This window comes from Gymnogyps californianus, chromosome 18 (assembly GCF_018139145.2).
Source record: "Gymnogyps californianus isolate 813 chromosome 18, ASM1813914v2, whole genome shotgun sequence".
NCBI classification, from domain to species: domain Eukaryota; kingdom Metazoa; phylum Chordata; class Aves; order Accipitriformes; family Cathartidae; genus Gymnogyps; species Gymnogyps californianus.
The window spans coordinates 7,876,268-7,902,477 of record NC_059488.1 but is presented as its reverse complement, the minus strand read 5'-3'; the positions used below and the strand labels follow the sequence as shown (position 1 = coordinate 7,902,477).

The 26,210-nt window shown below is 41.9% G+C and overlaps 1 protein-coding gene across 3 annotated transcripts in view; it reads left to right on the top strand.

Annotated features, from left to right (window-relative positions):
• AK8 (adenylate kinase 8) overlaps positions 1-23,470 on the top strand; it is a 73,204-nt gene extending 49,734 nt beyond the window's left edge. For all 3 annotated transcript variants that reach the window (XM_050907936.1, XM_050907937.1, XM_050907938.1), the window contains 2 exons: positions 20,202-20,282; positions 22,909-23,470. In XM_050907936.1, coding sequence (XP_050763893.1) covers positions 20,202-20,282; positions 22,909-23,155 — 328 coding nt within the window. In that variant the 3' untranslated portion in view covers positions 23,156-23,470. The remainder of the gene's footprint in view (positions 1-20,201; positions 20,283-22,908) is intronic.
• Positions 23,471-26,210: the final 2,740 nt, after the last annotated feature.

The following is a 26,210-nucleotide window of genomic DNA, read 5'->3' as shown; positions in this document are numbered from 1 at the left end:
AGTCAAACAGACTAACTGGTTTGGTAAAAACTAAGGGGCAAGACAGTGGGAGCTAACGGGGCAGGATCTTCTTGAGGTCAATGGTATGCTTATGAAATAGAAACATATTTTGAAAAGTGTGTTTTAGGTGATGAATTCTTATTTGTCTTCCCCACTCCAGTGGAGGTACTCCACCCTCACTTAGCTATGCTGACTATACATCAAGTACACACATAGCCATGCTCTGAGGGAGCAGAACACCCTTGCCAAGTCATAAAAATTACAAGGTTTTTTTCCAACCAAAATCCATTGCAGGTTGTGCTTACTGGGCAAAATTAGCAAATCTTCCTCTCGCCTGGACTGGTGAATGACTCGTCTGCTTCACTGAGTGAGTGGGATCAGTTTAAGCCACAGTTGCTACCCCTGTAGCCTTTTCCAAGCTACAATAATTCAGTCATTGTGTTATCTCTTGATGCAGATGTTTTGAGACTTTCCCTGTTCATTGACAAGATTTTAATTAAGTCATTTACCTTTGTTCCCTGATCTGCCTCTATTGCAAGAGGCATCACTGAGCGCTCCGCAGTGGGCAAAATATATCAGGGAAGCTCCCATTACCTTATGTGTAACAGCTGTACATGAAAAGGTGTACATTGCTCTGGCATGAAGGCTCTATTAAGCAGTCACGCCCATGGGCTGCTTCATAGTGACAACTAGTTCTCCACATGTAGTGCAAAAAGCCGCACACACACAGTCTTTTGCCCTACACAAAACTGATGGAAGCAGCTCCTTACGGAGATTTCTGAGGTTTGGCCATTGGTGGGGAATCCTTATTCTCTGTTCTCGCTCTCTTCCTTAGTAGATTGTGCTCTCTCTTCCCTCATAACGTAACACTAATCTGAATAGAAGCTATTGCTATTAAATAATCCAATAGATAGAAAATTGGATGATTACAATAAAAAGATTATGTCACTTCTGCTGCACATTCTGCCTGACCTATATTGGTACCGTAAGAGCCTTTCTATCCTGGGGAAAGGTGTTAATATGCGTCTTGAGCCAACAATAGCAAAACATCAAATGCAGTTTTAAAATCCTTCTATGGGCTTTCTGTAGGATGTTGCATTTGCTGTCACAGGCTTGTTCTGCTCCAACAAGAATAGGAGGTATATTTGGCTTCAGTTGTGGGAGGCAGGTATTATTTTTAGAAATTACCTCATACAAGCTCCTTTTGATGGCTGGAGTTTGTTTGGTGAAATCCTGGATACAGCAATTAAGGACATCTCTGATCTCAGCAAGCTTCCTAAGTCTCCAGGAAGAGAAAGAAGAAAAGCTTCTACTTCTAAGTCAATATTTTTAATGCACAATCCTTTCATTCTTTTTGCTGCTGAAAGGAGCGATATTCTTCTGCAGTAACTATCTCTCACAAATGAGGAGACATTAGGAAACCTGAAGACTTTCTATCCTGATTGCCCTTATGTTGAAACCATTTTTCTCAGAAGATGCCACCGGTATCAAGGTTGCCTTTCTGAACTCAATACCTAACTGGAGAGATAGAAAACTCTGTAAAAGCAGTAGAGTCTGGGCTACTTTTCATGTCTTTGGCAATGGTAGCAAGTTTTAGACAAGGCAAACCAAACCAGCAACATCTTTGCTTTCTCCACATGGGAACAGATACAGTCAAACTGTGAAAGCACTGGGCTTAATGTTAATGCTTTCAGTGCTTCTTCACAAAGTGCCGTGAAGTATCCATGCTTTCAAGGCAGAGCTCCTAGTGTCTCCTTTGGCTGCCAAAATTAGACGCCTGTGTAGCAGCAGCAATTTGATCAAGGTAATTTTGACTAGGTGACATTGGGTTGTGTTTGAATCTTGAAGAGTCACAGAATTTTGAATGATGTCAAATTCAACATTACAGGAAGCTTTTTGTTTGAATACTCCACTGCAGTTTGGAAGGAGCTAGCTAAATCAGGCAACGTTTCAGAAAGAGTCAAGATCCACGAAGGCCTGATTTGGTTGGCTACCCAAGGGTCCTGTGCCCTTGCATGCTCTCAGTCACTTCAGGGCAAAGGACTGGCTTGTGTCCCTACACACAAAAACTATTTACTGTGGGGTATTATTATTTGAGATAGTCTTTAGTTCCTAGAAGAAACTGAAGATTTTTACTGAACCTAGTCGCCAAGTTCTCACATGTTTGCATTTAAAGCTTTCCCGTATTACTCAGGAAGCTGAGATGAGGGGTGTCCTGTGGTCAGCATGGGGAACTTGCACATTTCCATCTTGTCAGGGGAAAATATGTTGTTCTGAGAGGAGATCTGAGAACTGCCTGAAAGAAGAACCAGGCTTTTAAAATCCTAATTCACAATAACAACTTCATGGTACTAATCTCTGCAAATCAACAAAGGTTGTTCAGGGCATTCACCTAAGACACAACTTTTGTTTAAGGAATGAAATGAAACAGTCATGGAAATCAAAGTGTTATCATTTAAATAGTAAAGTCATCTAACTTGTGCTTTTCCCCTCTGCACTCTCTTTGCTTAGGTTTTTATTTACCCATTTTGGTCACCAAAGAGCATCCCTGAGAGCTCACTGAACTCACAGACCTGGGTTCCCTCGGGTCTCCCAGTTTGCTCTCCATTCATCTTGCTCTCCATGGCTGACTCTCTGGGTTGGGATCCAGCAGTATTCAAGGTGCTGTTTGAGTGCTGTAGCATTGAACCTGAGGGGCCATCCTACAGCTCTTCTCTGAGGCTGTTTGGTCACTTTTAACTAACAATTTTGCTAAACCGGGTATGTAGGAAAAGGTGTAGCTGCACGCAGTCATGCACCATCAGTGCATTTCGTGGAATGTAACGCTGATTGATCTCAGCAGGGTAAAATATGATGTGCTTTGTCAATTCTGAATACTTCTTCATGGACTAAAGCAGTTATTTTCAAAATTTTACCTTAATTTCCTCAGTAGTTCATACACAAATAAGAACGATATACATGAAAGTCTGATTTTGTGGGATTTAGGAGCTTTTTGTAAGGAAGATACTGGTTTCAAGATCTGACTGGAACCAGAAAAACTTTTGAAAAATAACTGAGGGAGGAAAACTTTAAATATAATGGTGTGGCAGCATTTTAATTTGCATTGGGTAAGAGAACACATATAGATAAAACTGCTGAGAGTTTTGCACGTGTGAGAACTGTGGATGAAGGCGCTTAGTGTCTGAGAAAGCACGATAGGAAAAGGAGGGCTGTTCGGTGTTGTCAAGCATCTCACATTGCGTTGATCTCTTACCGTTTACTTCAGCAGTGTGGTAGCAAAAGTTGGCTGAATATTATTCTGAGTAAATGTAGAAAGGTCACCCTTACAGGTTAAAACTGAGTTTATGGAAGTCTGTTACTACATTTGCTGTCTGATATTGAGAGCACAGGGGCAGTGCTTTTAGAGGAACTACATTACAAATGTACATTACCTTTGAACTCCATGATTACTAGAATTCAGGAATTCTGGAGTAAAAACTTAGGACAAGATTGTGCCAGCTGTGCTCTGATTTAGTAGTCACTTTGGATCTGAGACTAATCCCAGAGTAAGCTGTTACTCAGAGCTAGTGTGACTGGCAAAATTGGCCCATAATGAAAACCACAGTCAGAATAGGCATTACGCTTCTTTTGCTTAGATTCTCCAGGCTGAAGATCTGGGAAGACAAGTGCATCAGTCTGTAGTGAATATAATACAGCTTGGGTGATTAAAACTGTCAAGTAATATTGCATATTGAATGGAGACTAGTTTGTCATTACCATGAGGATTAGAAAGTGTAATCTTCATTAAAACATCACTGGATTTACTGCTGTTTGCCTTGGAACAAGATATTTGCTCAGAATTTTCTAGTAAGTAAATTTAGCAAGTGCAGGGCAATTTAAGAGAGCGGAGCTGAATACTGTCATAGCTTATTCTGCAGGAAAGATGTAGGAGTGATCCCTTATGTCTGACAGATGCACTGGATCTAATTCTATTGGCCTGGATCACCTGCAGTCACATAAATGTATTAATCACCATCACTTAAATTGGCTGCCTTTGGCTCAGGTGTAAGTGGTGACCCAGTGTTTTTGTGCTGTGTAAGGATCATATTTTCTGTCCCTAAATACATTATGTTTACAAAATTCTGTATTACAGAACTCTGTCCTTTGTAAGGCTTGAAATACATTTTGAGTAAGGCTTTTATCCGTCCCACAAAGGCTTTTAAATGTTATCCTTTTCTAACATGTGCTGGATTTCTGAGCTCGGTAAGACCACTATCATGCTTTGCACACGATAAAAATTATTTTTTAAAAAAATTGTAGTCTAATATTGTTCTGATATGAATACTGATTAATATCCCACTGATATACAGAGTGAATGATCCAGAGGACAGTCTGCTCTTTTGATATAACTGACCAAAGATCAGGGTACAGCAGGTTAAAAATAATTGTTTCATTTAACCTTCTAGTAAATGCTGCTACTTTTGTGAACGTAATTTAAACTGATTTTCAGGCCAAGTATATAGGAAGAGTTCCTCCTCGCATACTTGCCATGAAATCAAAGGATTTGTATTGGCCATGAGCGTACCCCAAAGTTAAAGAAAACAGAAACAGAATAAAGAAATCACATGGCTTCTCAGCCCCTTGAGTCCTGTGGGCTCTTCAGATTGACAGACATTTTTCTTAGCAGTGTTTGCAGTAAAACGCTGAACTGTCAACCTAAGTGGTGGGTATGGTGAACTTGCCATATTTTTGTAAAGTTTACTTTGTCCTTTTAAAAGTACAGTTTCCTCACAGAATTCTGACTCCAGTTATTCATTTCTAACCTCCATGGATGAGACTGCATAGAATTAACTGGTATAGGAGCAAGCCCTTAGCTTCCATTCCACCATTCAAAATATAATCTCAGTTTGAAAACTTGCTGCCATTTTTTTGTTAAAAACGTTATTGCCAGTCCATTATACTGAATCCAGGTTTTTGTTAAGTTTCTGTTAATAAATAGCTGAAATGCATTTTGCTCAGTTATTATTAAAGAATTCCTTGTATTCCAGTTCTGCAATTCTTACAGTAAGTAGCTGTTACTCAGAAAAATCATCCAATAAAACACAGCAAAACCAATCATGGCAGGAGAGGAGCTTGGACATAATGACAAGGGAGAACTAGGAACAGATTAATTTCTTAAAGTCTCTTCTGTGTCCTTCTTTGGCTGTATATTTGCATTGCAAACGTAGGAATTTCGATCAGTACAGCTTCCAAATTGTCCCGTCTGCAAAAACTTGAGAGTAGCTTCCTCTGATTTATTAAGCATCATGTTGTTTTACTGCTAAGTGTAGGAGAGCTCCATATTCAGGCTGAGTATTTGGTTTTAGTTCCTGCCTTGTAAAGAATTTCTCCAGTGGTTCCTGAGTTTCTCATCATGCTGTCTTCCTTCCCCCCACCCCTACCTGACCCTGCTATAGATCTCAACTGTTGTTTTACCTTGTTGATGTTTTGTCTATATTTGCTTTAACCAGATGCCCCTCTTTGCATGCAGCACTGGGACTCATCCCCTCTCTCCTATCAACAATAATTAGCCTTGTAAGACTAATGGAAGAAATCGTGTCTAATTACCCTGTTGAAGGCCCAATTATGTTATTAACATTTGTGGGCTATAAGCTAATGATGAGGAGAGCCTCTCATTTGCATAGCATTAAGTTAATTGAGCTGGAAGCTATGGGGTGGATAGCAGTGATGATAGCAGGATTCTGTTACAGAATGGATAATGATGACCTGAGCAGGACGATTCACCTGACAGGTTTATTAATTAACGGCTATCTGATTACCTAAAAGAAATGGCAAGTGGCGGTCCTTCTGAAAGAAGCTGCAGTATTTTTTTAATGAAAGATGCTATATCACTGCAGATATTCTGGGGTGATTTATGGTAATGGCAGTGTAAGCTCTTTACTGGAAGCCTACACAAAAACCTGTTCTGGGTTCCTCCCTTGCAAAAATGTGATGCGAAGGTCTGATATTTCTAAATATGCCTAATTCTTACATGGTGCACAAAGTAGGGCTGTACCAGTGAATTTATGTGGTTGTATGAACAGAGTATTTTGAAAATCCTTAATTGTTATATAATCTGGGAGTTTTGCCCTTAGAAGAACCAGAGGATTTGATTTTGTAAAAGGTTTTTTTTTCATTACGGTGTTAGGCAGGATTCTATGTTGTATTAGAGAGAAAATAACTGTAAACATTCAGCTTTTCACATTTTCTCGGTATGTACAAACTGCGAGTGAAGGTGAGTGCCCTTACCTTCAGTTTATTTCTAGGTACAAACAGTTATGCAAAGTTGTTAGGCCTTTTAAGGAACAGGAATCTTTTTTATTTAAAACAGTTCTAAGAATAAAAATCCATCTTTGTCTTTTTGATTAGATGTCAGGTTCTGTCTGGTTAATTCCAAACACATTGAGATTCACAACAGATTCAGACAGAGTCTTGTTTGAACTATAGTATCTTTTAGATGAAAAAAATCACTCTGTGTAAAAGTTGCCTGTGCAATCAATCCAAGGCTGAGTAACTTGCTACGCAGTTACTCGTCGTTAGAAACCCACACCTCAGTTCTGAATGTATCTGAATGTCAAATATAGCTTCGAGTCAGCAGATCTTTTTAGATTTTTTTCAGCTACATTGAAGAGTCCATTATTAAATCATGTGAACTCCAGACCTTACCTAGTGATTAAGATACCCAGTTCATCCTGGAACAACCTTTGACCAGGCTTGTCCCAGGAAAAAGGAGAACACTACAAATTTTAACCTCTCAGAGAATGACTTTTTATCCATTTAGGTGGCCTGATGATTCGTGTTTCAATAGTAATAGATTTGTGAAGAGTAGAGACCTATAGATAAAATACAATCACCATTATTTTCCTGTTGGAGAACTTCCATGCACTACGTCTCCCTGCATTCTGCGACTGGTATTTGTTGGGTACAAAGGAGCTGAGAACATTGCCTTGATCTGATGTGGTAAAGAGGCCAAAATTTTAGTTTACTAGATACATGCAGACATTCACAAATCACCACAGGCACTTCTGGTCAAAAGGAGAAGAAAAATGAAAAATCAAAGATGAAGGAAGTAATCTGGGAGAATAGCTCCTGGTGCCGGCTAACAGTCTGCTCTGTTTACTGGTTATGACACACAGCTGCCAGCAAGAATAGAGAGTCCAATAAGTTACCACCGATCGAGGGCGAATTACTCTGTGTAGCTGTGGACACCTGGGTGATGTGGAGCAAGTGAGGGAGAAGCATTTGTGTAACATTTACAAGGAGCATCTTCCATCCCCTTCCAGCATGTGATGGTACAGAGCCTAATGTCCATAGTTGTGTAGGAATTACCTAAAAAGGTTGTTCAGGAAGCCTAACACAATGAATAAGTGCCTTTGCTGGAATTTAAACCCTACATCCTCCTGGTCCTCATTAGCTTTCTGTAATCACTAACCCACGCGGTCAGTGTTGGATACAAATATCTTTACTGTATAAACTCGTTTTTTGTAAGGTGTTCTGTAGTTCACTACTGTGCCTTGCTGTATAAAATAGACAAACACAGCATCAAGCCAAGATCTGATAGATCAGGAATTATGTATTTAATTCAGAGCTCTGTATAGAGTGCTCATAAAAGCTTGAACATGATAGAGGGGCCAATAAACATTTGGGAACATAAATGTTTCTGTAGGAAATGGCTTTGTGAAACATTTAGTTGTTGGGTAATAAGAAGAACAGAGAAAATCAGAAGAGTAGAAATCTCTGGGTACTAATCTGATGGGTTATATCTGTTGCAATGATAATAATGTTGAGAGAGAATTTTTATGGGACCGGTAGCAACAAATACACTGAGTCCTGCACTTTTTACTAATGTCTTCATCTTCTTGTGCTTGCCCCATTTGCTATCTCTGCTGCTCCAAAATTGAACTTTAAACCTAGAAAAGCAGTGGATGAGACCTAGGGGTGCTGAGCTACTCCTCTGTTTGGATGCAAGGGTGTAAGTCCTCTGAATTTGCATGAGCTGAGTGTTTTGAGCAGGCAGGGCAAAGCCTTGGAGTCTCAGGCCATGATCAGATGTTCACTAGAGGAATGGATCAAAATCTACAGAAGGCCAGGCTGCGTTTGTTGTCAGGGATGGACTGCAAGGGAAAATATAACTGCGTGAGGATTTCAGAGGAAATTATGCTCTTTCTTTGTCTTTTGTTTTTCTGGAACATCCATTACTTGAGTATTTAGGCGTCAGTCCAGCCAGACCGCACGAGGAAATATATTTTAGAAAAGCACACATCAAAAAGTATTTTAAATGGCCAAATGGTAGAACAAGACATTCTGGCAACACAGCTGGTGCTCTTGTCAGTCTGTAGGCTAGAAAATAAGAAGAGAACCTGTAAGAAAAATAAAAACAACCTAGGAATAGCTAATCAGGTTAGAAGTGATGTTTTGGCTGCAAGAATTTTGAGGGCTGTAGAGAAAAATAGAACAAGATTGGAAAATGTTTGTCCATCCTGTATGACAGATGTGGGAGAAGATGTAATCATTTGTTACTTCTCTTTTTTCCTCTGAAAACAGCAGCAGCGATGAGCTGGCAGGCACAGTGAAATGCAGTTAGCAAAAGTAATGGAAGTTGAAAGTTTGACCTTTTGTGATGGAAATTTGATATGAAAAAAGGGTCTTTTGATAATTTCTCTATCCAATCAGATATGGGAGATGTCTTGATCCTGTTTCCTCATTTGCATGCTGACTGATCTCATTTGAAAACCCAATCATTCAGAAATATTGGGACGTCAACAGAAATGTTACAAGCAAGGAGCTGTTTTATCTGAAAGGTCTGCAGGATGTCACCTCTTGTTTTTCACTCCAGTGGCCTGATCTCTTCTTCATGATACCATGTTTTTATTGGCAGGATAAGTTGAACATATTGAAATGCAAATAGCCCTTTCCACATTGAACCAAAATACAGGAGTTTTTTTCGGTATGATTGATTGTATCCAGGGCACTTCAAAAGCAACAAAGAAAATACTTGCTGTGGTGCCTCTGATTTTTTTGCATTGCCAAGTTCTGACGGTTCCTGTTAGCAATCATTGGCAGAAAGTGATTCCTGGGCCTGCGTCTCACCTCTGCTTTTTCCCCATGTAAAGCCCACATTGGTGCAGCTCGCTGTTTCTGGGACCAGTGCGTGAGGTCATTTAGTTTGCCTACACAGACACACACACGCACATACTTTGTTGTTATCCCAGGTGCTGAGTGTCATAAATGTATTTAATGGATTTTACCAAATTGCAGATGTGTTTAATCCAACAATGGTATAATTCAAAGCCTACCAAGATCACATGTTGGCTTTCAACTGTGTGTATAACTGTCCAGATGATTATCTGGCTAGTCAGATTTCAGATCCTAGGCACTGCCCACTTAGGTGAGTTTAGGATCAACTTTATCTCCCAGGCAATTTAACCTTTCTATTTTCTGGAACAGGCAATCCAATTTCCTTTTTACTCAACCAGGCAGTGGGTTAATGGCAAGTTTTCCTGCTGTGTAACTGGTGTCATTATCCCTTATTTCAGAGACTACCTATTAAACTAATGTCTTAAGCCAAAGTTTTCATTACTTAACCCAGAAGCTAGGGACAAACTAACAATATATAGTAGTTCTAAATAAAGGAAATTATTTAAAATAATTTTTTTTTGGTACCTTTTTAATGTGAGGGTCAAGCTATATGAGAAATCTTTTATCTTTAGTATCCCAAGATTTTTTTTTTCCCAGCTGTTTCTCCACCTGAACAACCCCTAGCCTGCTAATCTGAGTGCTGTCCTGGGAAATGGGATGTTCAGCTCCTTCTTTCTGGGGCTTCTTAGGCTTGCTCTGCTTTTTAGAAAAAAGTAAGTATTCACTGAATGTAAATCTCTTGCCTCCCTGCTGAACACCTGCATTGGACAGCAAAGATGTTCTGCTTTTCTAGTTTGATGTAATTCTTTATACAAAACAGAACAATTCCACCAGGAGGGCAGAGCTGGATTTTCTTAGTTTAGTGTTGTGGCACTTGGCTGGGAGATGGTTCATAACTGCAATGTCAAAGTGAAGCTGGCACGTTTTGAAGAGTTATCCTGAGCACCAGCTGTTGGCTGCCCCTACCTAACAAAACCTTTCTTAAAACTGGTGTGGTTTTGCACAGAGTTTTCCTTCTGGCAGACCAGCACACCCTCTCGGGTTCGCTGGAGCAGGCAGATTTGGAGAGGGGATTTCATGCTCTGCGCTGTAGGGGAGCACGTGAGGAGGAGAGGCACATACCGGGGCGTCAGTGAGGGCACTCCGCAGGGACTGCTTTCCAAAGCCAAATCCTGGAGGGAACGGGTGCGAGGAAAGGGATGAACCAGATTATAAGCTTTACATAATAGGATATCTTGAAAGTAATTTAGTTGGTGTTTGTACAACACTTGGAAATGTAAAGCTCTAAATTAGACAGGAGGTCAAGATTTATCACAGTGTTCCTCAGGTGGGTGACACTATACCTGATTGGGGATGCACAGAAGTTTGCAGTCTTCATCACTGAGCTACAAAAATAGCGTATTTACTCAGCTTGTTCTTTATTCAATAGATTTCAGGGTGTAACCACAAGTTAGTGCATGTGTTTGTGATATTTATCTGATAGTACCTAATTTATTCAGCAATACAGGCACTTCTGTATATGGGGTGGGGATTTCATTGCTCAAAGAACGTGCCTGTTTTTGACTGAGGACAGGAGTAACTTGACTGATAGGCCTCTTCAAATCAAGGGAATCCATTTCATCAAATCCTGTGGCCTGTCAGCTGGGGGAGAGTGCTTTGTAAAACAGCAGAAGTGGTAAATTCGCCCATTCCTTGTGTAATAAACTGAAGTTGTTGGTATGACTAGCTAGCACGACTCAGCAGCTCTCTGAATTAGACATTGAGCATTCTCCCAGATGGGAAATCAGCCTCCTTCATCTCTCATGTATTTTTGAATATCGAACCATGTAAGTTAAAACACAATGTATTATTCTTGATAACCACAACAATCTAGCTCCTCCCTGCTGGATTTTTTTAAATATACTTCCCTCTCCACCTTCTTCTTTTGCTCCTCAGTATTAAAAAAAAAATAATGCAGTTTAGTGTACCAATATTTTCTCTGTGGTGAAGTCAGCATAGAATATTAGTGTCCAAAAAGATGTAAAACAAAAGACTATCATATGTTGCACCTTTTAATCATGTAATTGCTGAGTGACATTTAACTCTGAGGCTTTAAGTTACTCCTTTGTCAGCCAGCCTTCTCCTTCTGCCCCTCTCATTCCTCCCTCCTCCCAAAGCAACCTGCTTTTGCAGAGTAGTGCTTTAACTACACTGAAGTTTGGCTGAGCTTCTACATATTACAGCAGCAACACGAAAGCAAACAATTGAAGTATTTGAGAACAATGAAATATGTATGGCTATCTGTGACAGCCCTATAAAGCAGAGCAATTAGCCGCGTAATCCGAGAAAGCCAAAGCGACCGGCAGCCCACGGTTCCCTATTAGTTAAATGCTTTTTGTACGTCCTCATCCCATCAAATCAACTAACACTTCCTTTAATTGGTTCATGAATTATACAGCTTGGCTGCATTATAATTTAATCACCAGTAAACATTCCTGGGGCCCGCTGTAAAGTGTATAGCGCTCATTAATTCCTTAATTTCAGCAGATGGAAGGGGAGATCGGATGAACGGTGGCAGTACAGAGCGCCTTGGGCAATGGAAGAAGGAAAAAAAGGTGGGGGGCCGTTTAGGTTTTTTAAGGGCTGTCAGAAACTCAATCTGTGAGCTGTCAGCAGCTTGGACCCGTTTCCCCCCGCCTCCCCCTGCCTTCACCCCACCTACTGCTGCAAGTGACTGACGGATTCATATGGAGGCTTGTCAACCCGTCTTTAAACATCAAGCCAGCGGGTAAACCAAGCCCAATGTAAATTAATTCTTGTCTTACGGGCCCCCCTTTCTCTGTCCCCATGAATATTTCATGGCAGGCAGCATAAATATTAATTCTAATAGCTCTGCACAGTGGTTATTATTTCTGTTTTATGACAAATATTCATAAAATATTCAGGACCCTTTTTTAGAACATTTACACACTTGATTGTGAAATTTTCCAGCTTCCTGGGGACACAGTAAACATATTGGGGTTCTCTTGATGGACTTTTTTCTCTCTTAATTAATACTACGCCACATTAATATTTAATCAGATTTAGTTTTCTTTTCCCCAGAAGTGAACCCTATTACATTTGAGGATTTATTTGACAGTATTTAAACAGGGAATTTTTATTCCCTATTATGAAATTGGTTTCTTTTGACACATATATAAAATGACACATTATAATCCATTCTTTTATTCCCTCCCCTTGCCCCCAAATCATACACTTTTTTGGTGTCAGTTCTTTTATTTATTTTATTTTACATACCAAATATCCTACCAACAACAAAAGTTAGTGTTTAAATGATGGGGGTGGGGGAAGTTTAATGTAGCATTTTATAGGAACACTTAAGATTAAACATCATTTACTATAGATTTGATTCCATTTATTTAATAAGGAAGAAAAGTATAGGTTTCCTTGTTAGGAGCAGGAGGTACTAGAGAAAAGCTGCAGACAGGTAGCAAAGGCATCAGTTCTGATATGAGTTTGCTAGTGCTTAACTCTGGAGTTCTTGCTCCACTCAAGATTTGCTTTGCAGAATCTAATTATTGCAGGGGAGGGTTGCAAGCATCTAAGGAAACATGACTGCGTTTGGGGAAGCGGGTTTAGGTTCCTGACCTCGGGCCTCTGGGGCTGCAGAGGCTTTCGATTATCTGAGACTGAGTTTGATTAACCTTGCGGATAGTGGAAATCGTGCCAGCCACATTACTCTAAAGCAGTGCTGGCTGCCATCTTATTCTGTGATTCATAAAGCACCGCTGGAATGAACTCCAGGGGGAATGCAAAGATGCTAGAATAACAGCTGAGAGTAAGAAGGAGGCAAAGAATAAAAATGAGGGGAGAAATGTAAAGCAGTTTTGAATGGAGGTACTAATGCATCCAAGCCACTTATTACATATGGAAAGAGTTAATATTGCCTTCTCAAAAGAAGCTTTAAAAATGCATTGAAGGCCCTAGCATGAAAACACTTGCTCTGTATATGTGTGCCTTTCGCTGTGCTTATGTAACGTTTACACAGCCGGTAGCTCTTCAGACCACTGTCGCGTGGAATGGCTCTCGCTGCCAAAAGGCCTGGGGTTCTTCGCTGGTGTAAACCTGCGTGACGCCAGTGGAGCTACTTTGCTTTATCCCAGCTCAAGATCCAGCCCATTGTTCTGTAAAACAGACAGACAGGGCTACCCGGCAGGGCTGTGCCTGTTCCCCCAGCGTAAGCTGGTGTGGCACCCGCTGAGATGCTGCTGAGATACCAGGCTGCTGGGGTGGGATGCGGGAGGGACCCTGCCGCCTCGGCTGTCTGGGCTGTTGGAGGCTGAGCACATCTAACTGGTGGGTGGAAAACATCTAACAGAGTCATTACTCTGCACTGCTGGTGAAGGGAAGGAACATCTGCAGCTACGAAGGATGTTGTTCATCTCGCTCCCCTGGCCAGAAGCCACGTCCTGGGAATAGTGCCCCACTTAGCTGCCTTTTGTAGTTATTCGACAGAAATGCATTCATTTGAAAAGAAAGATCCAGCGTCTGGAAATAACTTGTCATCACATGAATCATTACAGGAGCTCAATGAGCAAAACACTTGTGCCGATTAACCTGTGTTAATGTTTAGTGTTTATGCAATGTATTTTTCCCTTATGGTCAAAACCTAGAGGGTGAAATTACTTCCCAAAATAGAATTAAGCATCTTTCATCAGAAGATATCCCAGAATTTGAAAGACATCAGTGAATAAAACCTCCCAACAGCTCCTTCCATAATGAAGAGATAAGGGTCATTTCGTCTATAGCTGCATTCAGAGAAACCTGAACAAGACTGGGGAAAAGGTAGATAGGATCTATGTAACCAGTTTAATTTTTAAGAGGGGATTTGGGGACACAGAATGTAATTATGGAAATATAATGTGCTCAGGATCCTGTGGCTGGGCCCCTAGTTCTTGAGAAGAGGCTTAGCCAAGGTTTCAGGTTCAAGGTGTCTTTATACTACAGGAAAGGGAGCATTCTTTAGGGGAACTGATTGATCCAAGTCGGTTATCTCTGGCTGGAAAGTCAATAAGGACAAGATGACCTGGGTTTTAGCTGGGATTAGTCACTTCGATTCAAATCTGAACTTCCTTGTACCTGTCAGCTTGAACCACTAACTTGATTTGCCATATTACTGTGATAATTCAATGGTGCTACCCAAGAAAAAGACCTTCTTGCAATGCAGATTTTTCGTGTATCTTGGCCAAGCCTGCCATCCCACTCCTATCTGGCTTGTGGTCCCTGTATGATCCAGAGGTTTGTACAGTGTTATTCATTTTTGGAAACTTTTAAAACCAAAAAATGTGGTCAATTTTAACAATGGGTCTTACAGTTTAGTCGAGTTCAGGACAGTTGCTAGAGATGGTACTTGTCTCACTGCCAGTTCAGTCCATAATGCCCCCCAAGGCTTTCCCATCCTTTTGCGTGAACTGTGTTATTTCCTTCTCCACCTGCTTTGGCTCTGTTTTCTGAACCAAAGGGAGGAGCTTGCATTTGTGCCAGTGATCACATAAGGATTTTACCTGTGGTAGCCTTTTAGAGAGCTACTGCATCCATACACTTCAACAGCCTCATCTCTTTTGCAGCTTTATATCTCAATTACAAAAACTGTAGCCATTGCATTGCCAGAACTAAGTCCTCCAGGAGAGTTATTTTCCATGGGGAATTGTGCCATAGCATCAGATAACACTGTGTTGATATCTCCATATTGAGTAAGATGTACTGTGCCTTATGAAAGGCTCAATTTTCTAGCCTTGAATTTGACATTTTCTGTTTGTCTGCCTGGAAAAGAGGGTAACTTTGTGTCCCTTCCTCTCCTTTCTCTCCTTCCTCTCTTTTGCTCGTTCTCTCTCTCTCGCTCTCTCTTTCCCGTTCTCTTTTGCTCTGATTTAGCTGGGATTCTGTCAAAGTTCTGCCAGCAAAGTTTGCTGTAACTTTGAGATCACACAGGCATCTGATCTTCACATTCTTTTTTTTTTTTAAAGCAGACTGATGTGGTACGTTGTAAACTGCCAGGAGCACTTGCTAATTTAGTAGTTAATGACAGTCACAGAGAGTGTTTTTCTTGCCCCTGGAGAGGTTTTAGACACAGCTGGGGTAGATTTGCCACTATCAATTATGCACAATTTTAAACAAGAATTGGCCAGCAGGGGCCTCTTTTTTTTGCGGAGTGCAGAGCATGAAGAATGGGAATATGGCAGCTGGTACCTGCCTACGAGGGAGAAGATATAGAGGAGTCAAGAAAATAAGGGAAAGATTAATAGCTTACTATTTTTAAAGTTGCAGTTTCAACTCAAAAGTTTAAATGCTACATTAAAAGTGGCCCACTGCTGTTTGGTGCTGTATTTTTTCTTAATTCAAGCATCCTAACTTTACTGCGAGGCTTGATCCGGCCCCAGTATAGCCACAAGCAAGTCAGTAGTCTCTGTTTTTAAAAGTCAGCTAGGGAGTCAGGATTCTGTCTCAGATATCATGTTGCATTGTCTTTTCATCCTTAAATGAAAACAAGATATGAATTCAATTAGATTTAATGATGTAGGTCAAACTTCACAGACAATAATTTTACAAAAAGGGCTTGGCTTTGGGCTCCCCTCCACCAATGTCAATCCAGAGCAACTCCAGGTAATGGGAAATGCCAAGGATGAGAATCTGACCTAAGTAAATAGCTCAGGTCTAGAACAGTCAACATCTGGATCCATCTAGGTCAGCCTCATAAAACAGCTATGTTTAAATTACAGGACCAAAACCAGTGGAAGGCCGTGGCTTACAGGCAGAGCTTTAGTTCTCTTGAGATGTGAAGGCAGCTGGCAAGGCAGTGGAACCATCCTGGAAGGTGACTGTCAGTACGCAGGAGGAGCGTGCCTTAATCCCTAGCTCAGTAATACCAGAATTCAGACACACAGCACTTGCTTGTCTTACGGCAACACTCATAATTTTTTCCATTATAGGTGCTTTAAGTCAGTGACATCATATCCACAAAACAGGAAAACCACCACCAAAAAAATTCTCCTGAGGACAACTCTGAGCACTGTCAGTTGTTAATAACTTGGATTAACTAGGTTGGTTGCCATCTGGAACAAATGCAGTTCAGGATTAGATGAATGCTGTTGTGTAGGTCAAAAAACCTTTCTTCACTTATTGTATGGTTGTGACATATTTTTCCAAAAATGCTGTCTCATGATCAGGCATGAAATAAAACTTCTACCACCCATGCTTTTACCTTCTCCTCTCTCCATTTGCGAAGGGAAGCCATCAGGATGCCCTGGTGACCTCTAGGATTTTAGACGATGCCGTCTGAATAGTCAGAAGCCAGAAGCGATTGGAATACCCTTTTGGAATGCCAGATGGCTGGTAGGAAAACAGTGTTATATTCCAGCTGTTAGAGGCCTTATATATTCATCGTCACCCAAAGGCAACTAGTTCTCATTTGACTAGGTACACAGTGAAGGTGTCATCAACATTATTAATTTGTTGGAATTTAATCTCTCCAATGTATCTGGAAGCTGTAATAGATTAGATAAGTGATGTCAAGTACAGTGAGGAAGAGGCAGGATTCTGACACCAGATTTTTTTTTTTCCTTTTAACATTTGTGTTCACGGTTTTATTATCTGTGAAAGCTAGCTGACAGGATTGGACCTTCTCTCACATCCCTCTCCTGGGAGAGAGAACAAAGGAGAGAGGACAGAGCTTTGCTTACGAATCACTTGGCTTCAGTCCTGCATCTAGCAGCAATGTTGCCACTCACTGGTAGTTAGAGGGACATTTGTCCTCAGAGACCTGGGCTGAGAGGCTCTACCGAGTTATACCCCACAGAGCACCAGTTTGTAACTGGATGCCAATGATTTTTGGTTGCTGCTAGGTAGATGCTGAGCCCGTGATGCAGGAGTGAGGATTCCTGGTGCACCTCTGCCCAGCCCTCCCCGGTGCGCACCTCGTGTTGCTGCTGATTCACGTGATTCACCTGTTGCGGAGCTGAACTAACAGCTTGCCAACTCTGAAAGAGAAGCTGCGCTAGATGCTAATCTAGCAGGATAATGTAGTATACTTTGATATGAGGCTGTGTTTCCTCGCCTCCCTGTCTACCAATTCTGATGACATCTGTTTCATATTTCCCCTTGATAGAAGTTGTGACACATTACAACATACAAAGCCTGGCTGATTCCTAAAGCAAGCTTTACAGAGGATGCATTTATGTGAAAAAAATCACACTCGGTATGTGAAAGGGGCCAAGCACTGCTTGGAGATGAATCCAGTACTTGTAGGCAGTTGTTCCAGTTACTGCGCTAAATGCTGGATCAAGGTCATGGATGCAGCCCTCTATCTTATGAGGATTTCCAAGAGAAATCCAACAAACATGTTACCTGGACAGCTGGAGGGTCAAGTTTGTTATGTGATCAGAGTCATAGTAGCCTGAGAGAGGGACATGGGTGAAATGTTGCTCAGAAATGCCTTGAGGAGCTGAAGGAGAGGTATCGTGTACCCAAGGCTGACACTTCACAGAGAGTGCATACATGTAAATAGGCTTTACTCACGTGAGTAAGCCTCCTGGGGCTGCATAACAGACTGTGTATGGTATGTGTCTCCTTCAAAATGATAATAAAGCTTTCTAATTGGAAGTATTTTAAGTCTAGACGGTAGTGTTGTCAGTGGTTTTCCCCTTCATCTTTTTTTCCTGCTTCTGAACGATTTTAAACTGACAGCCCTGGGGAGTGTTGTTTTCTCTTATCTGGAGATGTACGGTATGGCAGGGTAAGGCATCCCACCTTCCACTGGAAGGACCATTGGATTAGGAGTTTGTGCTGTTGTACTGTATATTCTGTGTGTGCCGTTATACAATGCACGTGGGGAAAAAAATCCATATTAGCAGAGATGTCTATACTCTCCCACATCTTCCCCCTACACTCTTCTTTAATGGTGACACTAGACTGGATAATAAGAAGCATCTTGTATAAAAAAGAAGGGAATCTCAAGGCTTTCAGAGTTCATTTTGTTGGCAGCTTTTTAAGTGGAGTTTTTCAGGCTCTTCTGTTTCAAATACCATAATACTTTTTGAGTTAGTAACTATGAATTACGACAAGCTTTCTTGATATGCCAGGTTATAATCCTTTAGTGGTTTTGTTTATTTCAGAATATAATAGGAAGCCGTATCAATTATCATGACTGTATAAATGTTGTTCCTCTCTACTAGAATATTCATCTTGAGGCATATCATCAGATGTTACCTGTTCTGACAATCACATTTTTGTGCCATTGTTGGGCAACAGAAACAAAGAAAAACAAAATGTTAAGAGTGTAAGGGATAAAAGAGTGTTGAAACTGTTGTTCTTTCCCTGTCTTTGGAATCTCTGAGATCTTGAATGTTTTATTCCTGGCTGTTATTTTGTTACCACAGTGTGAATAGAAGTCATTATCTGTAAACATTTGAAGAGAGAGATGATTTTCATAACTTTAAATCCTACAAAGGATTCTAGTAATCTGCTATGTGCATGCCAAGGTAAAGCTCAGCCTTTCATCTGGTCTGATCCCACCCAGTCAGTGTAAAATGTTCCTTTGGTGAATGTCTAAAGCATACAGTATCTTTTCTGAGAAGCAGACAAAAATGAAAATAGGAAGCCTGGCCTTGAAGCAGCAGGAGAAGGTGTATTATAAAGAAAGATGTATTTACAGCCTTCAGGCCGTGCTCGGTTGGTAAAAGTTTATTTTTGGAAGTTTTCAAAGGAAGCCTTATTTTGTATTTTGTTCTGAATTAATCATTGAATGTGATCTTTGTCCAGATCTGCTTTAGCCTCCAATAGCTGGGGGACAGGGGACTCATGTCTGCTCATTCTCAGCAGTTTGTCAAGAATTTGCTGCTGAAGAGCTTTTGAACTAGAATATAAAATTAACAGGACCGTTATAATGAACGAAAATGCCAAGGAGGAGTCAATGTGAGATGGGCACAACAGTTTATACACAACAGTGTACTGTGACTGGGGTCAATAGTGAGGTATATTGTTTTCTAGTTCTGCATCCTTGATTGAAATGAGGGCTTTTGTGTAACCTGCATGAAATGAGTTGGCAAGTCCCACTCCATCCTCTGGCGAAAAACTGTTCATAGCATGGAACCCACACCACTGACACTGGGGGTCTGACTTTTTAAGGTGCTGAGCAACTGTGTCTTGTTCAGACTCAATGGGAATTGTAGATTTTGATCTTAAAATCAAGCATTAATATTTCCTCTTTAGCAGTCTTAACAGCAAGGCTGATTGTCGAGTGGGTTATGCTGTACTGAGCTGCCTTCCGTGCCCTGGCGCGGTTCTCCGCAGGTCAATGCTAACGGGAGGGACAGGGAATTGTCAGTATCATGATGTGGCAGATATTAAGTCTTATTACTCATTCTGCTTTTAAGGATGCAGGACAGGAGTGGGAGACAGGAGGACTCACACTGTGGGGCTGTGTGGGGAGGCAAGGGCAAAAGAAGTGGAAGTGGACTAAAACAGCAAGAGGAAAATCTCTTTCATGGGCACTGGGCTGGCAGTGCTGTTATTAGGGAAGAATGCATAACACTGGCAGACAAGCTCTTTTTCTGTCCTGGACAGGAACAGTAGCAATTTTTTATTTACCTTTTGTAGAATTGGGATTGTGTTTGCTAGTTGGGTTGAGAAGCTGGATCCAGAGGAAGTTCAGAGGTAACTGCTGGATTGTGAGCAAGCTAAGACAGACGCTGAGACAGGCTCCAGCTGCAATTCAGTCACTGGTGTCCACACTGTATTGTCCGTTAAGCCGTCAGTGCACACAGCACCACCCATACTGTGTGTCAGAGAGCTTCTCTGCCTTGATGAGCTGGGAGGCTAAACAAGATGTGAGGAGAAGAACCACAGAAGAGAGGTCCTGTGCATATGCTAATGTTTTCTGATGGTGCAGTTTTGAGTGGTACTGTCACTTCCACGTGTGCCGTTCGTTTGGGTAAGGATTAACTCATATCTGAAGGTCACAAGTGATGTTCTCAGGATGTTAATGCACTTAATTGTTATGTTCTCCATAGGGTATTTTTCTTTAGTCTCCCCTATGAATCCATCATGGAACGACTGTCTCAACGGAGGATTGATCCCATCACTGGGGAAAGGTTAGCACTCGTGTCTGATGTTTAACATTTTTCAAGACTGCCAGTGAGATGAAAGCACCAGACAGACTTCATAGAAATCTAAGGAAACTCAGGAATATTGTGCTCTTGCTTAGGGACTCCTTAAAAGAAGAGTTAAAACTTTCATAGCTACTCGACTACCAACCCACCTAACTGCTGCAGCAAGCTCTGTTCTCAGAGTAGGGCATTTTAAAATCTTGGAGCCTGAAATCTACAGTAGCAAGTAGCTCAGGTCTAACATTTTAATGGTAACTAAATTGGTTGGTAAAATAACGCTGAGGGAAGATGTCTGAAACCTAGCCTAAATGCAGATGGTTTTCAGACATTCCCATGGGAATTTTGAAGGCTTCCTAGCTGGGGAAAATGGAAAACTTGCTGCATTTTACTTCCCCCAGCTCCTGTGATGGTTCTGTCTGCTGTGAGATATTAATGTATTTCCTGCTCAGCAGAGCAAACTCATTTGAGTCACTGAGTAACTGTAAGATTGGGTTCTCAGATGTGGCAGCTCATCTCACTGGCAGTCACATCACCTTGTTTCAGCAGTGACCTTCAGGTTTACTGTCTTCTCCACCCTTGTTTTTTGGGGAAAAAGTAACAATGAAATATCTTCCTAAATACCTGCTGGAATTGTTGTGGATTTGTAACTTCACTTGTGCTCTGTTTTTATGATTCCCCATGCTTAAATTTTAAAACACTATTTTACTTTCCTAATGGTTAAATGCATCCTATTGAATCAAAGACAAATACTGAACCCTCAAAGATTAAGGCCATAAATACTGGATTTGTCCCAAAGTGATACATGATTATTCAGATATCTCACTCGAGGTGCAACATTAACTTGTGACAGCAACAGTGGTTTGCTGTAACTGTTCTCTTTGTTTTAGTAATAAGTGACGCAGTTGTTCAGAAGAAATGAACGGTATGAAGCAAATCATTCACACATCTTTGCATTTCTTATCATTAGGATTAGCCTGTTCAGTCAGTATCTGCTCCAGTTAACACGCTTCCTTCTTCCAAACTCTGGGTTTTATTCCTTCCAAATTCATTGTGAATTGAATTGTTTTAGGTGCTATGTCTAATCCTCGGCATTATGCTAAACCTGCACCACTGGTTACAGTGCAGTGAAGAGGCCGGTCTTCAGCTGTGCTCTAAATAATTCTGATGTGGAATGAACTCTGTGTCCACATCACTGTACCAGCTGGAGCTGTAGTGCAGTTGTGTGCAGAGACACAGAGACTCTGCTTCTCTCCTCGGCTTTGCATCTATCCCAACAGTTTCAGAAAACGGCTGTAGAGGAAGAGGGATAAACTGGTTTTGTGTTCAGGCACAGGAGACAATTACTCAGAAGTAGAATTACCGTGGCAGGAAATTTAAATACGTGTTTGCGAAAGAGCTTTTAGCGATTGTTGGGAGCCTTTGGCAATGCAGAAACATCGTCAGAATTCTTTTTGGTGTCAGCTGTCTGGGCAGACTGAGCTGGACTGGGGCACTGCTACAGGACTCTGGTGATGAAAATCCTCTGTCTTGCTGAAGTCTGCTGACTAGTTGAGTGAACCTACAACTGTGAATTCAGGGAAACCAAATTGTGGCATTCTGGAAATTGGAAAGAACCAAAACCTACCTCAGAGTGAATTAACCTCTTTTTATCTTCAGCTACTATAAAAGGATGTTAGCAATTATATTCTACCTGGTATCTGCCCAGAAACAGAGACCGAGGTAGAGGATTTGTGTCTTCTTAACTTCTTCCAGTGATCTTTAGCAATAACAGTATTAACCCTACTTGCAGTGGCTTATCAAGAGGAAGCATACCTGTCTTTCAAGCTCGAGCTTGTGGTGATTTAGAGACTGTGTTGAGCGAGGCCTGTGCTTCTGCTGCCCTTCTGCCGTGTGCTGGAAGCGCTCAGCCACATGCCTGCTAATAGGAAATCCTTTCGAAATTTCATATTGGTGATCCCAGCCCTGGTGATCCCAGCCCCGTTGCTGCACTTCTGAATCTTGGCAGGAAAGTGCCCAGTGTCTGAAAGCCTTAAACACATTTGAAGTTCCAGGTCCTTCAGCAGTGCCTGGACACAGGACTATGTTTGGGCTCACTGATTCAGTGCAGAGAAAGCACTCAAAGTTTGGCAGTTTTTTCCTGACTAATATCCAGCATCAGCATAACAGTAAACCACAGCAAAGATTTTTAACAGATGCTAAGGTTTAAGGTTAGGCTTTTTTAGATGCTTTTTTAAAGATAGGAATCAAAGATTACAAGTAAAAGATGTTACCTTGGGATTGGATCTGGAACAGATCTGGAAATGCTTCTGAACCTGGAGCATTGGGCACGTAATAGGGATTTCTCCACGCCTTGTGTGAGGTACATAAACACTAGCAGCACTCTCTCTGTGTCACCTCAAGAGAAACTCTTGGCTTTTGAGTATCCAGGATTCTTGAGAGCAGGGATGACAGATTACTTGCCCTGAAATTTCTGTTGTTTTAAAACCCCAACCTAGAGTAGAAAGAGGCACTTCCAAGGAACTGTGATAGGCAAAACCACAGAGTATCTTAGGAAATGGCCGCTGCGTCCTCAGCTTGAGCTGAAGCAGTGGCGTTTGTATCTCATCTCCAGATACCACACTACATTCAGACCAGCACCCACACCGGAGATCCAGGCCCGCCTCCGGCAGAACCCTAGAGACAAGGAAGAAAATATTGAGAAGCGTGTGGAAACCTATTACAGGAATGTCAAGGAACTGGAGGATTTTTATGAAGATGCCTTTTATGTCAATGCTGACCAAGACCCTCATGTTGTCTTTGAGTTTATAGAAAGCTGTATCATTAAGCCCCTTCCATGCAAAAAATTAAAAAGCTTATAATTAATAACGATGATTTCTGGAACAGTTGATTTTAAACTTTTCCCTGTAATGTTTGCGGTCTGGTCACTGAAGTGGCAGGTTATTACAAGTGAAGAGGAAGTCAGCCAAGCTGTGTTAAATTTGAAGCTCACCAAGGCCGAGTGAAGTACAGAGAGTAAGAAATTGTGCGTTAGGGGAAATTTTTTCAGCTTTTGTTTTGTGATCCAAGGTATGAAGCACTGTGGCTAAGGAAGTTCCCGCGTTTAACTCAAATATCTTTTTCTGATTCTGTGATTCAGTGAATAGTGGTTTTGTCTTAACTATGTAATACCCATGGAGCCAATTTGGAGTATTAAAGCTATTAGATGTGTTTGTGTCTTAATTCGCCCAGTGCTCTCCACCAAAACTACACAGACACTACCTGTCTACCTCACTGTGACACTCTGCTGCAAGCAAACAAAAGCAAATAGAAGACCGAAGCCTCCAGCTCTGCAGTGCACTTTCCCCAAAGACAACTGCTGTGTTTTGAGGCCAGGGCACAGAGGTTTTTACTCCCTTGTTAACTCAGATTGCTTGAAAAGTTCTGACAAAACACTCTGCAGATGCACGGCCGTCCCCATCACCCTGCTCTGCAGTCTGACCCCACGGCCGGGCAGAAAGACTCAGAACAACAGGAAAAAATATCCAGAGCCATAGAAAACTGGTTGCAGGTTCATCACTTTCAGAACCCAATTAAGGACATAACGAGCTGCAGGAGCAGATAGGTTACTAAATTCTGTTTTCCTCAGGGAGCGAGGCTCCCAGCCCATGGCTGCCCTGACTGAGCTGTGGCTGGGCAGGTTGGTGCTCCGTGGTTTTTTTTGCCCCGGCTGGATCTGGCTGCAGTAAATGCTCAGGTAAGTCTTTGCTAGCTGGAAAATCCTTGATGAAAAGCACAGCACTCTGTTAGCTAGCTCTGACTCTGGCTATGGAAATGCACATCCTTAATGCTTCTAAGAAAAGGGCGTGATTTGTTGTTGTGATTCAGAGGAGCACTGAGTTTGATGCCTCTATTATGTCTCCCTCTATTTCTCCCTTGTGTACGAGCGTGAATTCCCCTTGACGAGGGGACGGGCAGGAGCTTCAACTTTCTCCTGGAACCCTCTGTGTCTGGGAAGACGCAGGAGGCAGGTGCCTTCTCCTCTCAGAGAGTACAGGCCTCCAGGAGCCTTCTGGTTTTAGATGACTTCTCTGATCCTATTGCTGTAAATAAGTTTGGGTCTTTGTTGTTGTCCTCGATCGTGTGCGCCTAGGTCTATATGGAGTGCTGTAGAGATGTCCGTGCCAAATTTCCTCCTCGCACCTGTGGAGTAGGTTCAGGTGGGAAGACCCTGGTTATCCAGATGGCTACGGGGATATTGTATTATTTTGGGAGAGTTTAAGGTCAGAATGTTGAATGTCTTTGGGGGGTTTGGTGAATGGGAATTGGACTTTCCAGCCTTGAGGGCAGCTTTAAAAATCTCAGGATAACTATCTTTGAAATCTAAGAAAGCCAAATCCTCTGGCACCAGCAACGCAAGCCGAGTCCTCTGCTTCTTGCGCTGAGAAATTCCAGCTCGCAGCGCCAGGCCGAGGCAGAGGCTGCTCCCACGGCACACGGCCCAACCACAGACCCTCGTGTAAAGCTGGGCAAGGGCTTTTGTAACAGCCCTACCTGTTACAAATGTGCTGGTCGGTAACCTACTTGGGCAGCTGTTTTTTATGCCATTGCTATGAAGATGTGCTGTAGCATTCATGCATAATTGGGAGCCCTTCTATTAATAAAACATGGGAAGCTCATCTTGCTAATATCACCTTCATCTGAGGGTTCCTACTAAATATTTTGATAGATGAAATGGATAGAGAGTGTATTTAAATACTGTTTGTACTGCAGCTAGGGTACAAAAGGGACAGTGCATCTTTAATTAGACAGGTACATCTGCTTAATTAATTTAGCTGTAAAGCCCTTTTTCCTCTTCATTCTTTCATCTGTATGCGGACGCTATATTAGTTCCGCTCCGCTGGTTCCATAGAAACTGAGAAAAAGAGCTCGTCTCATTGAGATGCGCTTGGCAAGTCTGGGTACGGAGTCTCAGGTCAATGGTCAACCCCCAAGGGTTTGCAGCAGGCCTGAAGTGCAGCACGTAAGGGTTAGCAGAACATGCTAATACTCATGTAGAACTCTCCCTCAGAAACAACTAAAACAATTGACATTCATTTAATTACTGTAAACGAAACAGCCCCTGCATCACTTTGCATAGTAAAGCCTGTTAATACCAGAAAGGTTCAGTGGGTGGAAGGAGGAATTAGGCTTTTATAATTGGAATGCAACACTTGAAAACCAATTTGGTAACTACGCTTGATTTTATTAGCATCTTATTCTGGCAAAACAAATGTTGAGCAATGAGAAAAACAAGGTAAAGAGGAGGTGGTAAGGACGCAGCAGGGACCAGACGTTACTGATTGTACAGCTTGCGCAGTTCTGAAATGGACGTCTTTTATCACTCTGCTTTCCGAAGACGCTTTGCAGAGAGGGCTGCTCGGAGGTTGTGCTATACCCTATATATTATGCTGCTAATTACGTAGTTCAGCAACAAGATGAGCATGTCCAACTGTTCCACAAACTTTCGTGTCCACCGGCTCCAAACAATAGATCCTTCAGTGTGCTACGGTGGAAGGATGCCTCAACACCCCCAGGCAGGAGACCCAGTCCTCCAGCACCGTCTCGGCAGGGACCCCCTGTAGCTCTTGACAGATTTCCCCTGCCGCCGCCTTTGGTTTCTCACCTTTCCCGGTAAGGCTTGGGTGCTGCTTGGGTGCTGATGCCAGCACAAAAACCTTAAAAGTAGCTGGTTTTGCCACCATCCGTTCACAAGGTGCTGTAGAAGCTGCGGGACCGCAATGAAGGGCGGGCCAGCAAGGCGTTCGTACAGGTCCTTAAGGTTTGGTTTAGAGCAAAGACAGGCGTGGCAGGTTCCCGTGCCTCAGTTCTGCTTCCCAGAGGGGCAGCTGGAGCAGAGTTGATCTTAAGTAGGAGCCAACTGTGGTTATGAGCCCG